The 17,379-nt window shown below is 48.0% G+C and overlaps 1 protein-coding gene across 26 annotated transcripts in view; it reads right to left on the reverse strand.

Moving 5' to 3' along the window:
* LOC105469783 (transforming acidic coiled-coil containing protein 2) overlaps window positions 1–17,379 on the reverse strand; it is a 263,440-nt gene that overhangs the window by 62,080 nt on the left and 183,981 nt on the right. For 16 of the 26 annotated variants that reach the window (XM_071069000.1, XM_071069003.1, XM_071069004.1 and 13 more), the window contains one exon: window positions 6,034–6,198. The exons of the other annotated variants lie outside the window; for them this stretch is intronic. In XM_071069000.1, coding sequence (XP_070925101.1) covers window positions 6,034–6,198 — 165 coding nt within the window. The remainder of the gene's footprint in view (window positions 1–6,033; window positions 6,199–17,379) is intronic. 26 annotated transcript variants of the gene reach the window in all.

Genomic DNA, 17,379 nt, shown 5'->3' on the forward strand with positions numbered 1-17,379 from the left:
TCGAATCCAGGTCAATTCCTTAGAATTCCAGTTTGCAGCTCCCAACATGAAAGTGATCCAGGAACTGGAGGGAGGGTCTTGGGACCACCCCTCAAAGTGAAAGGACACAGTGCAGGCCAAAGACAGGGGCTTCCTTCTTCTGAGCTCCCCTCCTCCTCCCACCTCTTTTTCCCTTGAAGACCAAGCCCAGGTAAAAAGCAACAGCTCTGGACAAAAGCCCTGCTTGGGGAAAGCCAGCCAGCATTGTCCAGGCTGAAAGAGCAGCTGCCATCCCTGAAGAGAGAGGGAGACCTTCCAGAAACAAAACTGAGCCCTCGGCGACAGATCAGTCTCATTCATCTCTTCATCTCATGTAAGAGTCTGAGAAATCTGTGAGTAAGCGGATATTTTTGAAACTGCAGCATGCTAGATTCTATTCAACAAAATATTCCGCTGAATGAGACCTTCAGATGGTCTTGCCAATAAAAGCTTTCCCCTCCCCAGTCTGCACACACACACACCTCGCTGGCATAAAACAATATGATCAGACCCGTCATTTTTTTAAGGGCTGACAAAATGGTCTTTTGCTTTAATTCTTCCATCCTGCACATACAAAAAATATCCTGCACATATTGATATTGTGATATCAATATTTAGGTAAATAAGAACATGATTTCAATACAAGCAAATGCCGAGGCCCATCTCGGACAGTCAGGTGACTGAGAAGCAGCCAGCCAGGTGCTGCCTTCCATGTACAAACACTGAGCTGGCTCTGGCGAGCCAGGCTGCTAGAATTTTCCAGGCTGCCACCTATGGCTGCCTCGAGAAAAATCAAAGCAGATGACAACACATTTACCCCGAGATTCCCAGCAGGTCCCATTTTCAGAATCAAGTAGCTATCACTTTGTGGCTATGTTGTGATGTTACCAGGGTTCCCGGAGCACTGGCCATCGCCGTCCTGACCATCGTAGGTTATAGCAACAGCATGACCAAGAGGAAAGAGCGCCGCAGATTGAGGAGTCCCATGCCTGGGTTACGGCCGGGTGTTAACTGAATACAGTGGCAAGAAATAGGAACCCAATTCTGAATGTAAACTAAAGCATGGTCAGGCACCATGGCTCATGCCTGTAATCCCAGCACTTTGGGAAGCCAAGGCAGGCAGAACACCTGTGGTCAGGAGTTGGAGACCAGCCTGGTCAACATGGTGAAACCCTGTCTCTATTAAAAAAAAAAAAAAAAAAAAAACCCAAAGATTAGCCAGGCATGGTGGCGCATGCCTGTAGTCCCAGCTACTTGGGAGGCTGAGGCAGGAGAATTGCTTGAACCCGGGAAGCGGAGGTTGTAGTGACCCAAGATCGTGCCACTGCACTCCAGCCTGGATGACAGGGTGAGACTCTGTCTCAAAAAAAAAAAGAAAAAAATTACTAAAAACCCAAGGAGGCTAAGGAACCGCATCTGAAGAGACAGGAATGAGGGCACTTCAGTCCGCCAACCATTTTCCGAATCTCACCTCATGGTTTAACCTCCAGGGAGGGAGTATCTACTTGGCTCCTCTTGGGTCTCTTGGCGGGAAGAGGGTAGGGAACCTTAACAATGGAGCGACCTGCTGAGACTCAACAGAATGGGGAGCCAGACTTCCCCAAAGGCAGGCAGGAGGTGGGAGGGCGGGCAGGCAGGCCACAAACAACCAGAGTCCACTACAGGATGCTCCCAGCTCCCCTTGACAAGCACGTGGCCTTAGGTAAGACACCTGACCTCCCAGGCCTGGGACTGTCACATAAATGGAGACATTAATGACCACAAGGATAATGCCTCCCCATTATTATTGCAGCTCTGACTCTGCCCTTGGCCTCCGAGCATTAAAAATTTGGGGAAATGGGGGCTGGGCACAGCGGCTCACGCCTATAATCTCAGCACTTTGGAAGGCCAAGGTGGGGCGAATCACCTGAGATCAGGAGTTCCAGACCATCCTGGCCAAGATGGAGAAACCCTGTCTCTACTAAAACTACAAAAATTAGCTGGGCGTCGTGGCGTGCGCCTGTAATTCCAGCCACTCAGGGGGCTGAGGCATGAGAATCGCTTGAACCTGGGAGGCAGAGGTTGCAGTGAGCCAAGGTCACGCCACTGCACTCCAGCCTGGGCGACAGAGCAAGACTCTGTCTCAAAAAAAAAAAAAGAGAAAATGTGGGGAAATGTCATTTTGCTAGCAAGCAGACCCAGTCCTCTATTTTACTTGGTCAAAGCTGCTGAGCTGGACAGGAAAGAGACCCTGGAGGCAGGAACAAACTGTGGCTGGTGCTAAGCCAGGCCGCCTGCAAACACCAGAGTGTACCGAAGAAAGGGCGAGCCCCGGGTCATGCTGAGGTCAACTTCATCCTCCCCTCAAGGGGCACACAACCAGATCCAGGGCCAGGGGAGTACTTCCAGAATGAAGGGGCTCAGTGTGGCACTGTGCCCATGTGGGTGTGCATATGTGTGTCTGCTGAAACTCACTCCCCTAACACAAACATACTTGGTTTTGAAATTGGCTTATTTGTGACAATAGCAGGCTCCTCGCAAAAGAGACGTGACCTTCTAGTGGCTGAGGGCCCACTGCAGGAAGTGCAGAGTGACACACTAAGCCGGCCCCCACAACCCGGGCTCATGATTTCACCAATTTGTAACTGGACCCTGCTGCATCTTCCTGGAGAAAGGCCAAACTGAATCAAGTGTCAGGAGAAATAAAGAAAAAAGAGCCTCGGACCGCCCTTTTAGTTTCCTTGCCTTCACACACAGGTATCTCCCAAGTCTCTTTGTAGCTAAACTACTTGATTGAATAACTTAAATTGGAATCTTAAAATTCAGGTTTGGCCAGGGGCGGTGGCACACGCCTGCAATCCCAGGACTTTGGGAGGCCGAGGTGGGTGGATCACTGGAGGCCAGGGGTTCGAGACCAGCCTGGCCAACACGTGAAACTCTGTCTCTACTAAAAATATAAAAATTAGCCAGGTGTGGTGGTGGGTGCCTGTAATCCCAGCTACTCGGGAGGCTGAGGCAGGAGAATTACTTAAACCCAGGAGGCAGAGGTTGCAGTGAGCGGAGATTGTGCCACTGTACTCCAGCCTGGGTGACAGAGCAAGACTGTGTTTCAAAAAAAAAAAATCATTTTTTTCCCCCCGAGACTGATTCTTGCTCATCACCTAGACTGGAGTACAGTGGCACAGTCATAGCTCACTGTAACCTCAAACTCTTGGGCTCCAGAGAGCCTCCTGCCTCAGCCTCCCAAGTAATCTGGGACCACAGGTGTGTGCCACCACACCCTGCTGGTCTCAAATGACCCTCCCACCTCAGCCTCCCAAAATGGTGGGATTATAGGCATGAGCTACTGGGCCTGACCACTAAACTGAGACTCTTTTTTTTTTTTTTTTTTTTGAGACAGAGTCTTGCTCTGTCCCCCACGCTGGAGTGCAGTGGTGTGATCTCGGCTCACTGCAAGCTCCACCTCCCGGGTTCATGCCATTCTCCTGCCTCAGCCTCCCAAGTAGCTGGGACTACAGGTGCCCGCCACTAGGCCCGGCTAATTTTTTATATTTTTAATAGAGATGGGGTTTCACCGTGTTAGCCAGGATGGTCTCAATCTCCTGACTTCGTGATCTGCCTGCCTTGGCCTCCCAAAGTACTGGGATTACAGGCGTGAGCCACCGCCTGTAATCTTAAAAAATGTAATAGAAAATGAGTTACTTGGCCGGGCGTGGTAGCTCACGCCTGTAATCCCAGCACTTTGGGAGGCCGAGGTGGGCGGATCACCTGAGGTTAGGAGTTTGAGACCAGCCAGGTCAACAAGGCGAAACCTTGTCTCTACTGAAAATACAAAAATTAGCCAGGAATGGTGGTGGGCGCCTGTAATCCTAGCTGCTCGGGAGGCTGAGGCAGGAGAATAGCCTGAAGCTGGGAGGCAGAGATTGCAGTGAGCCGAGATCACGCCATTGCACTCCAGCCTGGGCAACAAAAGCGAAGCTGTGTCTCAGGAAAAAAAAAAAGAAAAAGAAAAAATAGAAAATGAGTTACTTATGGATACTATTAAGAAAAGAAAACTGAATTCAAAAAGACATAAGAAGGAGCTTTCAACAGGTTGTCATTAAAGTCCTTGTATTTTCTCTGGAGAGAAGTACAGTAACACCCTACCTATTCACAAGCCACTTAACAAGCAAACGAGTACCCCCTTACCCATCTGAAACACAACAGGACCCTAAAACACAAATATTTCTGTTCAACTAAGTCATGTGACACAGAGCTTGCACTAAAGGATCCTGCACATGACTCAATAAAAAGATCCGTCTGCTCTTCTCTGGAAACACACTTAGCCTTCTTTTACAGTCTAGTCTAATAGCTTTGGTATCTGGTTTCAGAACCCAAATCAAATGAGAAGAGGCAGGGTAATGTTGGAGGCAGGCACACAGATAGTATTGATAAAGAGTATGGCCGGGTGCGGGGGCTCACGCCTGTAATCCCAGGACTTTGGGAGGCCGAGGCGGGTGGACCACTAGAGGTCAGGAGTTCGAGACCAGCCTGGCCAACATGGAGAAACCCCATCTCTACTAAAAATACAAAAATTAGCTGGGCATGGTGGCATGTGCCTGTAATCCCAGCTACTCAGGAGGCAGAGGCAGGAGAATCACTTGAATGAACCCAGGAGGTGGAGGTTGTAGGGAGCCAAGATCACACCATTACACTCCAGCCTGGACAACAAGAGCAAAACTCAAAACTCCGTCTCAAAAAAAAAAAAAAAGAGGCCGGGCGCGGTGGCTCAAGCCCGTAATCCCAGCACTTTGGGAGGCCAAGACGGGTGGATCACGAGGTCAGGAGATCGAGACCATCCTGGCTAACACAGTGAAACCCCGTCTCTACTAAAAAATACAAAAAAACTAGCCGGGTGAGGTGGCGGGCGCCTGTAGTCCCAGCTACTCGGGAGGCTGAGGCAGGAGAATGGCCTGAACCCGGGAGGCGGAGCTTGCAGTGAGCTGAGATCCGGCCACTGCACTCCAGCAAGGGGGACAGAGTGAGACTCTGTCTCAAAAAAAAAAAAAAAAAAAAAAAGAGTGTGTGACAGGCCAGGCGCAGTGGCTCACTTCTGTAATCCCGGCACTTTGGGAGGCCGAGGCAGGAGGATTGCTTGAGCCCAGGAGTTCCAGATTAGCCTGAGCAACATGATGAGATCCCAGCTCTACTAAAAATAAATAAATAAATAAATAAGTAAATAAAAAAGAATAAGTGATAGTGGAGACAGAAAAACCATAAAGAAGATGCAAGAACTCAAAGAGCAGTCAGCTCTGGCCAACTGCTGGAGCTTCCCCAAGCACCTAGCAGGGGACAGACTCCCCATCGCTATCACCCCTCAGTAACATAATGGCTGTTAACGAAGGTGAGTGGGATTGCATGTACAATCAGGATAGCTCCCAGTTAGGTGATAAGTAGCAAAAAAAAAAACCCAGCAAATTAAGAAATGTATATATAATATGAGCTTATTTCAGATAAAATAATTATATATAGACTTACACAAAGATACCTAAATACATATGTACACTGACGTACATAGATGTCTACGTACAGACACACACACATAAAAGCAACACATAGGTGTTGTTTATGTAAGTCAGAAAAAGATATTTAAACACGGGTACCAGAAACAAGGTTGCCTTGGTACAAGGGAGGATACAGGCCCCAACAAGGCAGAGCTCAGCCACCCTGCTGAGGACTCAGGGGTCTTCCCAGATGTGCTCAGCAAGTTCTTCCAAATCTCATCCAGGTCCTGGATACAATCAATACATGGAACCCAGTTGGGATCCGGTGTCCAGGGCAACATGGATTAAGGGAAGGAGCTAACGAGGAGTTTGGAAGAAGCAGAGGAGTGGCAAAAATGTAGCTGTCCCCCTCTGCATTGGCCAGAGAAGACACACCAACCAGGGCACCCCCCACCCCCAGGCTGTACTATCAGGGGTGCCTCGGGGACCCCCTCCAGGTGTCCCCCAGCCAGCAAGATCCATCCTGCATCAGAGGCTCATGTTCCACACTCACCAAGTGTCCTTCTGATTACAAGTATGGTTTCTCAGGCAGGTACCCAAGGACCAGGATGGGGGTGCCTCAGCCAGGTACTGAGAAGTGTCAGGAATGAGAATAACTCCATGGCCGCTCACGTCAGCTGACAAGTTACAGTCCTTCAGAGCTTCCTCATGACTGATCCTGACAACAGGAGAGGCACATGGATATCATTCCCTGAGTATTCACGGTTTCAGAAGGACCTATTCCCCATCACCTGCAGGCACCTGGGCTGGTGAACCAGACAGATAAGCTCCCACTCTCAAGATGCTCAAGTCCTCCTGGGTACTGAGGAGGAGAACTTGGAGCTAAGCGGCTCAGCATCTTGCCTGAGGGCTCAGAACCACTCAGGGGCAAGGGCAGAGCCAAGACAAGCATACACATCTTCTGAGCCTCAGCCTGACCCAAGTACCATCCCCACTCAATGAGGCTCCTGTATGTGAACAGGTTGGAGTCCTCACTTGCAAATCAGTCTCTGGTAGGTCCAGCAGCTGCCATATCCCAGAGCAGCCTTACCTCCAGGGGAACGAATCGCCAGAGTTTCTGCATCTAGATCCATAGCAGCCCATGGGGGCAGCCAGCCAGGCCCTCCACCCTGTTCTTTTGGCCCTTTCGCTCATATAAACAAGGAGGGGGTGTCTCACATGTCCATGCCATGCCATCCCAGCTGCAAAGGCCTGAGATTCTTGGAACCCACAGGGAGTGACATGGGAAGGCTGTCACATGGAGGTTCTCCCAGACCTCTGCAGGAGAGTCAGGTCAACCCGAATTCTGTTACTCTCATTAATCACATCCTGGGCAAAGGGTAACACTATCATAGGGCCAACGGGAGACTGAGAGGGTGACAGTCTCAGGGTAGAGTGTTGCAAAGATGAGGCCATAGGATTCAGAGCAGGAGCAGCTCTGGCCTTGGAATCCTGGCTCCTAAGCCCCCACCCCCTGGTTGTTCTTGGTTTGTTTGTTTTTTATTTTTATTTTTTGAAACAGAGTCTCACTCTCACCCAGGCTGGAGTGCAGTGGTGCAATCTTGGCTTACTGCAACCTCCACCTCCCAGGTTCAAGTGATTCTCATCCCTCAGCCACCCGAGTAGCTGGGATTACAGGCACGCGCCACCACGCCCATCTAATTTTTTGTATTTTTGGTAGAGATGGAGTTTCGCCATCTCAGCCAGGCTGGTCTCGAACTCCTGGCCTCAAGCGACCCACCCACCTTGGCCTCCGAAAGAGCCAGGATTACAGACATGAGCTTAGGAGCCACCACGCCCGACCTGGCTCCTAAGCTCTTTATGTCAAATGTATCTTCACCTAACCTGTCTCTGTGTGTCTTTGAACCTGCCTGCCCCTGAGTCTCTGCCTCTTGTATATCTACCTTTCTTTCTCCACGCCATGCCCCCTTACTCTTCTCCTCATCTGGTCAAAATGAGGAAAGGTGTATTTGGAGGCTGCCCTGCTGACGAGAATCCCGCATTTTCCATCAATAATTAAAGCTCACGTATTTTGATTTTATAACTCGTCATTTAGTTTTGCCTTAAAAGCAGTACTTTAACACCTTGCAAATATGGGGAAAGGATCTGAAGGCTCTTAGTGCACAGGACAATCACACCCCTGCATTCATCTCTTGGTAATGTTTCACTCTGTGGAAACCCATTACTGTGTCCTGCTGAGAAGTCATTGTTTTTAACAAATACAGACACACCTTACATGCAGTTTTCAAACCAGTTGGCTAAATCCCAAGCAACTCAGAAAGTGTGGTGAGCTCCTGGTAGGAGCCAAGCAGCTGGAATTTTAATCAGGCATCACGCCCTCCCTGCCATGGATAACACGCACCTGAATTAGGCCTTCAGAGACCTGAAGCTTTGCCCAATTCAGACAGAACCTGTGTCCAGAGTAGGTTTCATGTTTGGTCTACTTCACTCATCCAAAAGCTGATGGTTCTCAGGGTCCTGCCCAGAGTAGCTGCTCAACAAATACCTCCCACAGCGCTCCTCCCTCATCAGAAAGGCAAACTCCCCAGAGTTCTTTCCCTGCTCTGCTAAATATGGCAACCTGTGGTCTACTGTGTGTCTCAACCAGTCTCAATCACGATTTGGCACATACAAATAAAGTGCGCAAACCCAGATGTGGGATGGAGAAGCTGCAACGGCTTAGTAGAAAGCCTGAAAATCTAGAAATTTCTAAAAGCGTATTTTCTACCACAGTCTGCAAGCAGTGCAATAAAGCAGCACAATCACGAGAAAGAAAGACTTGAATCTTTGGTTCCTTTCTCCTAACCTCTTTACATGATAAAAAAAAGAAAAAAAAAAAAAAAGAATAGCTGGTAAACAGCACACTAATTGTAGGGAATAAGTATTGTTCAACGCCTTGAAAATGTGCTTTTCCTGCTTCCGATGTTTTCACACCATTCTCTCATACATAATGCAGCATCCTCAACTCAGTCTTTAACCCACTTATTAAAAATTCTGAAATGATAAAGTCTAAATTAAAGCACTTTCTTCACATATTAATATATGAATTATACGATTCTGACATCTCGTAGAAGAAAACAGCACCACAGCCATCAAACATGAGCATCAACTGATCTGGTTCCAAATTCATGCGAGGTGAGTAACTTTGGAGAGGTTACTTAACACCCCTGGGCCTCAGTTTCTTTGTCTATGCAATGGGCAATAGAAGGTAGTAGATGGGTTGCTTTCAGAGCTGAGTTTATATTTATAAAGCATCTCGCACAATGCCAGGCACTTAGAAGATATTGACTGGCTCCAGTCCTTAAAGTGTTAAAATTCTACAGTCAAAATTATCGCATCTTTCTTTCACCTTAACACAATAAAGAAACATGAACCACGGCCACACTCCCAGGAGCCAGGGGACAGCTGTACCAATGATTCCTGAGTTTACAGAGCTATGCAAAAAGAATGTGATTTTCTTGCTCTTCCCACACATCCCACAATGCCCTGTACAGCATACACGCACAGACACATACTGCTAAAGTGGCTGTGGGCAAGGGATTGTAAAACTTAGCAATAAATTTCACGTGAATATTCACTGAATTAATTCACAGCCACTCAAGAGAGATACTGTAATCAGCCAAACAGAAGAAGCCTGGCACTGTTTGTTCTAGGCGCTAGGATGCCTTAAAATTTCTCCCTCTTGGCCGGGCGTGGTGGCTCATGCCTGTAATCCCAGCACTTTGGGAGGCTGAGGTGGGTGGATAACCTGAGGTCAGGAGTTCAAGACCAGCCTGGGCAACATGGTGAAACCCTGCCTCTACCAAAAATACAAAAATTAGCTGGGCATGGGGGCACGTGCCTGTAATCCCAGCTGAGGCAGGAGAGGCTGAGGCAGGAGAGGCTGAGGCAGGAGGCTGAGACAGGAGAATTGCTTAAGCCTGGGAGGCGGAGGTTGCAGTGAGTTGAGATTGTGCCACTGCACTCCATGCAGCCTGGGTGACAGAGCAAGACTCCTTCTCAAAAAAAAAAAAAGAAAAAAAAAATTCTTCCTCTTGCACTCCCTGGGAAGGGAGACTTCTCAAAGCTAAGACATGAAGAGTGAAAAAGGAGTCAGTCATTAGAACTGGGGGGAAGAAAGTTTCAGGCAGGGAGAACAAAAAGATGAAGAGCCCTGAGGTAGGAAGGGGAAGGAGGGTGGCAGGTACAAGGAATGGGCTTCAGGCCATTTAAGAAAACAAAGTGGGCAAGGAGAAGGAAGTCTGCCAGGAGACCCGAGAGGAGGGTAACAATGACAATCACCTGGCCTCGTTGAGACCCATGAGGAGTCTGAAAGTCACTGAGGGTTACTCAGGGAAAGGACTCGCCCTGAGTTGCTGGTTTTTTTGGAGACACCGTCTCACTCTGTTGCCCAGGCTGGAGTGCGGTGGCGCAATCATGGCTCACTGCAGCCTCGACCTCTTGGGCTCAAGTGATCCTTCCAACCTCAGCCTCCTGAGTAGCTGGGACCACAGATACATGCCACTACTCCCGGCTATGTATTTTTTTAATTTTTTGTAGAGATGGTGGCTCCCTATGTTGCCCAGGCTGGTCTCAAACTACCGAACTCAAGCGATCCTTCCACCTCAGCCTCCCAAATAACTAGGACTACAGGTGTGAGCCACCACATCTGGCTAATTTTTTAAAAACATTTTTTGCAGAGACAGGAGCTCCCAGTGTTTCCCAGGCTGGTCTCAAACTTCTGGGCTCAAGCGATCCTCCTGCCTCGGCCTCCTAAAGTGCTGGGATTACAGGCATGAGCCCCCAGGCCTGGCCGCTGAGTTGTTTTCAGAAGGCCATTTGACAACTGTGAGCAGGAGCAGGAGTGAAAGCAGAAGGGTATGGAGCTTGCTCGCCACCAAGGTGAGAAGCGGCCGGGTTTGAGTCACGTGTAAAAGTAGGGGTTAGCCCGGGCACGGTGGCTCACGCCTGTAATCCCAGCACTTTGGGAGCCAAGGCGGGCAGATCAGGAGGTCAGGGATCGAGACCATCCTGGCTAACATGGTGAAATCCTGTCGCTACTAAAAATACAAAAAATTAGCCAGGCGTGGTGGCGGGTGCCTGTAGTCCCAGCTACTCAGGAGGCCGAGGCAGGAGAATGGCGTGAACCTAGGAGGAAGAGCGTGCAATGAACCGAGATCGCACCACTGTACTCCTGCCAGGGTGACAGAGCAAGACTCCATCTAAAAAAAAAAAAAAAAGTAGGGGTTACAGTGAAGGGCATCAAGGAAAGATCTGATCTGAGATCCCAACCTGTACTTTTGGAAAGTTTTGGCTAAAAAAAGCATTGCTTTTTACTTGCACTATAATTGATACCAGGAAGATAATAGCTTTTTCTTAATTCTCAGAAATTCTGAATCTTTTATATACTGGTTGATTGAAGAGTAACAAAAATGTCAGAGCCATAATCAGTGGTTTAAATATGACAAGGCAGATAAGTAATCTCAGATTTCAATTACATATCAGACCTCTAGTGAGCAGATACAATTTCCCACATCACATAAGCATCAGTGTCTCAAGGTTAAGAGTTAAAATAGATGCTCAGACCTGACCTTCTTGCCAACGAACTAGTGAATTTCATGATGAAAGAAATAGGATAAGGTATTGAATCTGACAACAGTCACCTGGCTTTTCCTCTTCATCACGACTTTCAGACCTCTGACTTACAAACATGCTTCAGCGTTCTGTAACTTTCATGGCAAGGTGTTAAAAGAGCAGCTTTGTGCTTTGTTTTCTCAAATCTCCTTCATCAAAGGCTCCAAGTTCTCCATTATCTGAACGTTCCTGCTACTTAAAAGTCACACTTCCGGTTTCACTTGGAATTTTAATATGTTGCATTAAAAAAAAAAAAAAAAAGTAGGGGTTTATCCTGTGTTTTGTTGAGACAGGGTCTCACTCTGCCCAGCCTGGAGTGCAGTGGCCTGATCACTGCTCACTGCAGCCTCACACTTTAAGGCTCAAGTGATCCTCCCACCTCAGCCTCCCGAGTAGCTGGGACTACAGGCACACCCCATGGCTAATTTTTTGTAATTTTAGTAGAGACAAAGTTTCACCATGTTGGCCAGACTAATCCCAAACTCCTGGCCTTAAGTGATCCACCTGTCTTGGCCTCCCAAAATGCTGGGATTACAGGCGTGAGCCACTGCACCTGACCCTTTATCCTGTTTTCTTAACTCAGCACAGGATGCGCTGATCCAGCATCAGAAATAAGGAAGAATTGGCCAGGTGCGGTGGCTCATGCCTGTAACCCAGCACTTTGGGAGGCCGAGGATGGCGGATCACCTGAGGTTGGGAGTTTGAGAGCAGCCTGGCCAACATGGGGAAACCTTGCCTCTACTAAAAATACAAAAATTAGCCACTCGTGGTGGCGTGTGCCTGTGATCTCAGATACTAGGGAGGCTGAGGCAGGAGAATCGCTTGAACCTGGGAGGTGGAGGTTGCAGTGAACCAAGATTGCGACACTGGACTCCAGCCTGGGTGACAAGAGCAAGACTCCGTCTCAGGACAGGACAGGACAGAACAGGACAGGAAAGGAAAGGAAAAAACCCTTATAAAAGAGGCCATAGAGAGACCCCTCACTCCTGCTGCCATGCAAGGACACAGCAAGAAGGTGCTATGAGCCAGAAAGCAGGCTCTGGCCATAAGCCAAATCTGACTTCATCTAAGACTTTCCAGCCTACGAAACTGTTAGAAATAAATTTATGTTATTTATAAGTCACTCAATTTATGGGATTTTGTTGTAGCAGCCCAAAAAGTCTAAGATGTCCAGAGGTGGCCTTAGCCATCCTATCATTGTATATCAAACGCTGTCCATCTTTGATCTTGGCAGATTTGCTTCCTGACACCAGAACCCAGGGTTAAACCCAGGGTTTAGGGGCCTCCCAGAGGCATGAAATACTGCCCCTTCGCCTCCTCAGTGAATCTGGGGCGTGTTGTTCTACCCAGGATCTGGAGCTTCTAGCAGGGACCATGGCAGTTCTGGAAGGGCCGTGCTCAAGTTTTGCCCCTGTACACCTCTGAAATCCACACTCCCAATTCTTTCTGCGACAGAATAATGCTGTTTGTTTGCGATCACAGATCACAGCCCCAGAGGCTTGGGCCTTATCTCCTCCCCAGCTTCATTCTCCTGCTGCTCAGAAAACCTTTCACCTCTGAGCCATCCACTCCCTGGGCCATCATTTTATTTATTTTAGAGACAGGTCTCACTATGTTACCCAGGCTGGAATGCAGTGGCTATTCACAGGTACAATCATTGTGCCCTGTAGCCTTGAACTCCTAGGCTCAAGTGACCCTCCTGCCTCAGCCTCCCAAGCAGCTGGGATTACAGGTTCGTGCCATCATCTCTGCAACCCCGTCCTCCCATCATTATAATTTTTAAAAGGCCCTGTGCACAATCATCTCATTGTTTTTCAAACTGCATCTTCCAAATGCAGTTGACTTGCTCCCTGTTCCAGCCTCCCTCCACTGCTCCTTCCAAAATGAGAATGGTTTATCTGAAATTCTTAAATTCCTACCGCCCTCCTTTTCTGTGCTGGGCTCAGGACATACCACCCCAAAATATAACTGTAGGAGACCAGAATACACCACCCCAAACTATGCTTGTCATATCTGGGGCTGGTTATTCTGAGAAACTGCAGACACAGGAGTAGCTCTGAAAAGCCGTCCTTTTGTAAAACACATTGATATCCATCAAGAAAATCTACATTAGTAAAGTATCTCTATCAGGACAGGGGCTGCTCCAGGCAACTGTGATGAACCAAGAGATTTTATAGGTATAACAAGACCACATTTACTCACCCTACACTTCCTCCCCTCACCCCTCCATAAGTTGTCTCCACCACCCACCAGAAGCCCCAGGGCCCCTCTTCCTTTCTGTGGCTCAGGGTACTATATAAGCTTCCCTCTTCTGACCCTTCTTTTGAGTCTCATATTTTGTGGGACTCCCAGCAGTACACACATAATTACTGCGTTTTTTTCTCCTGTTAAGCTATTGTATGTCCATTTAATTTGTAGCCCAGTCAAAGAAGCTAGGGGGGCGGAGGAAGCCAGTTTTCCATCTCCTACATTTGCTGACTTGCTGTGACTAATCTCATTCAAATTCTGGCTTCCTAGGGCCACATCAGGCCTTTCAGCAGCTTGAATCTGCATGGTTCTCTACAAGGCCACACATTTTACAGAGAAAAAAAAAATCTATTTTTGTCTACACATATGATGTGACTCTTTCTCTTTAGCTAGGATGAGCTGTGAGCACTGGCATGAGTCCCCTAGTCCCTCACAGAACAAAAGCCAGCCTATTTCAAACAACTCCCCTGTGGGAGCCTCTGATGCACAAAACCACTGTCTATCCGGGCGCAAGAGCCAAAGTTCTTTATTGATCAGGGAGGACCTGAAGGGAGAATTTCAGGAATGCCAATTTCCAAACAATCCTAAATGACAAAGCCAGCCTCTTCTAAGAATAAGGACCCATATATTAAAAGAGTCAGACCTCTGAGTTTACAAATGTGAAAACTCAGAATGAAAGTCAACTTGAGTGGCACCCAATCTTCATCGCAGCCACCATTCTGCCACTTTGGCCTTTTCTCTCTTACAACTTGACTACTCCAATTTCATCTTCATAGACATATATATACACACACACACACATATTTGTGTGTGTGTGTGTGTGTATTTTTTGAGACAAAGTTTCGCTCTGTTGTTCAGGCTCGAGTGCAGTGGTGCAAACACGACTCACTGCAGCCTCAACTCCTGGGTTCAAGTGATCCTCCCACCTCAGCCTCCCAAGCAGCTGTGACTATAGGCGTGCGCCACCACACCCAGCTAATTTTTGTACTTTTTGAAACAGGGTTTTGCCATGTTGTCATGCTAGTCATGTTGCATGGGCTGGTCTCTAACTCCTGAGCTCAAGCAATCTGCCTGCCTCAGCCTCCCAAAGTGCTGGGATTACAAGTGTTGAGCTATCGTACCCGGCCCATCTTCTAAAATTTTTGACCAATAAAATATTACCTCTGGATAGTGAGAAGATATTTCCCTGGGTCCCTGAGTTGTAGACAATTCAGACAGTCTCCAGGAAAGTCTGTACCTGGTCACCCCTATACCTTCGGTTCCTTTCCTCTTACTCTGTCAGGCATTTAAGCTCTGAATTTTTGAAAGCATAGTCACATTTGAAGAAGTGGAAGAAAAACAGTATCCAGAAAAATAAAAATTCACATAATTTTGAGCCTACATTGAGAAATGCAACATGTGAACCCAAGGAGTGAGCACAAAGAACAGAAACAGCATTCTGGACAGAACGGGGTCTCAGCAGGCTTGTTTCTGAAGGTTAGTGCGGGCATGAAGGGGTTTCCTTGTTGTCACAAACAGTTCAGGAGTGATAACTAATGTATCCTTTCCCATATTAACCAATGTATCCTTTCCCACATTAACTAATGTATCCTTTCCCATATTAACCAATGTATCCTTTCCCACATTAACCAATGTATCCTTTCCCACATTAACTAATGTATCCTTTCCCATATTAACCAATGTATCCTTTCCCATATTAACTAATGTATCCTTTCCCACATTAACTAATGTATCCTTTCCCATATTAACCAATGTATCCTTTCCCATATTAACTAATGTATATTTTCCCACAATGCATCAGTGTTTCAGTGTTTTTCTTCACCAAAAATTATGCTGTATTTAAAATACAAAACCAGGCCAGGTGCAGTGACTCATGCCTATAATCCCAGCACTTTGGGAGGCCAAGGCAGGAGAACTGTTTGACCTCCGGAGCTGGAGACCAGCCTGGGCAACATGGCAGAAACCCCATCTCTATAAAAAATACATAAATTAGCCAGGCGTATCCCAGCTACTAGGGAGGCTGAGATGGGAGGATCATCTGAGCCTGGGGAGGCTGATGCAGCAGTGAGCCATGACTGCCACTGCACTCCAGCCTGGGCAACAGAGTAAGACTCTGTCTCAAAATAAGTAAATAAAATTTAAAAATAAATGAAACCCACAGTGATCTCCTTTTCATGGGGAATCTAAAATAAAGCCAAACTCATAGAAACAGAGAGTAGAATGCTGTTTACCAGAGGCTAGGACATGGGGGAGAGATGTTGGTCAAAGGCACAAAATTTCAGTCAGCTAAGAGAAATTAGTTCAACTACCAGTTAGTTCAACAGTTACACTAAGTACAGCTTAGTGACTATATCTAGTCAATAACAATGTGCTATATACTTGAAAATTGCTAAGAGTAGATTTTAAGTGTATTCTACACACACAAAAAGTAGGGGAAGTAATACACTAATTAGCTTGATTTAGCCATTCTACAATGGAATTTTTATTTGTCAACTAAAAAACACAGAAGCACAGTGTTTCACGAATGTTTTATGCACCAATTCTTCTCCTGGTTCCCTAAACACTTACGTATTCTCTTTACCTACAGAATTATTTAGCAACAGAGAGGGAGATAGGGTATTAATTCCATTTCACTGACATCACAAATGAGGCCCTGAATGCCAGTCGTGTCAAGCCCATGGAGTCTGAGTGGGCACTGTCATGTGTCCAGAAACCTAGGGCAGGTCCGCGCTGAGCAAGTGCCATTGCCCGCTAGCTATTTTTCTGGGAGGTATTGCCAAAGCGCTGCACTGTTCTTAACAGCAGAGCTTGCTGGCTAGGGCTGATCTGGGCAGGCTCTATCTTGGCAGTGCTGGCTAAGTTTACCAGGCACACCCTCAGCCTCCAGGCCACCTGTCTTGTTGGTCCAGGTAAAATATGCAGGTCACAGATATGGACTGATAGTCGCACCCACTGGAAAAACAAAGAGGAAACAGAGAAACTACAATCAGGACAAAGAACCCTTGGACAGTCCACCAAGCCCCGTGGCATGACCAGGACAACAGGGATAGTCCCATCCCACAAAGGCAGAGAGAGAGGAGGCGCCGGGCAGAAGAGCTCCGCTGGCTTCAGCCTAGGCTTGGCTTGGCTCAGCCCAGCCCAGCCTAGCCCACTTCCCTGTCTATGGGAGCAGGTGGCTGCTGGCCTCAGGTCATGGAGCCTGGAACGTGCATGGGGCTGAGGGTAAGAGCTGTGCCCCAGAGAGGCGGCTGGCATTCATGGTGTGTGCTCCATAGCAGGCTCAGCCACGCTCTTCCCTTATCTGTTACCAGAAAGGCTGGGCAGGAAGGGCATGGAGAAGGAAGACCTCTGGCTCCTGAAGTCCTGCTTCCCCTCATCTCACAGGGCAAGCGAAGGACCACCTTCCACAGACACGCTTTCCCTTCTTGCCTAGTGCTCTTCCCCACTGACCCCAGGGCCATCAGCAGCAGGGCTCCTAGGAACACAGTGCCACGTATGACCACACTCCTCCAGCCCCTTGCCTCTCCTGTGTCTCGTGTCACTTCTCTTAGGCTGTGCCCTGGCATGTAAAGATGCTCGCGACAAGTGCCAGACCTGGAAGTCGCCCCAGGAGCAGGTTGCCTCCCATGGCCTCCCCAGTTAGGGCAGGAGACTGAGCTGAGCTATCAAGGGGCATTTGTGGACCAAGCCACAGCCCACAGCGTAGAGCCCGGCTCTCCTTTCAGGGCCCTCACCTCCCCAGCCTGGCTCTGGGAAGTCCCCTAGCAGCTGGAAGCCAGTATGTCTGTCAAGAAGGCTGCAGAGAGGACGAGGCAGCCCCAGGAAACCACAAGAGTAAGTCAGCTGTTCTAGATCAAAGGTGATTCGAAAACCCAAAAACTCTGATGCTTTGGGCTTTTTGGGGTTTTCTGGGGTGAGGAGGGCCCATTTTTCTAAAGCCATGCTAGCAATTACCCCTGGAGGAATCCCACCTGTCAGGCACAGGCGATATATGCCCTCT

This window comes from Macaca nemestrina, chromosome 9, assembly GCF_043159975.1.
Source record: "Macaca nemestrina isolate mMacNem1 chromosome 9, mMacNem.hap1, whole genome shotgun sequence".
NCBI classification, from domain to species: domain Eukaryota; kingdom Metazoa; phylum Chordata; class Mammalia; order Primates; family Cercopithecidae; genus Macaca; species Macaca nemestrina.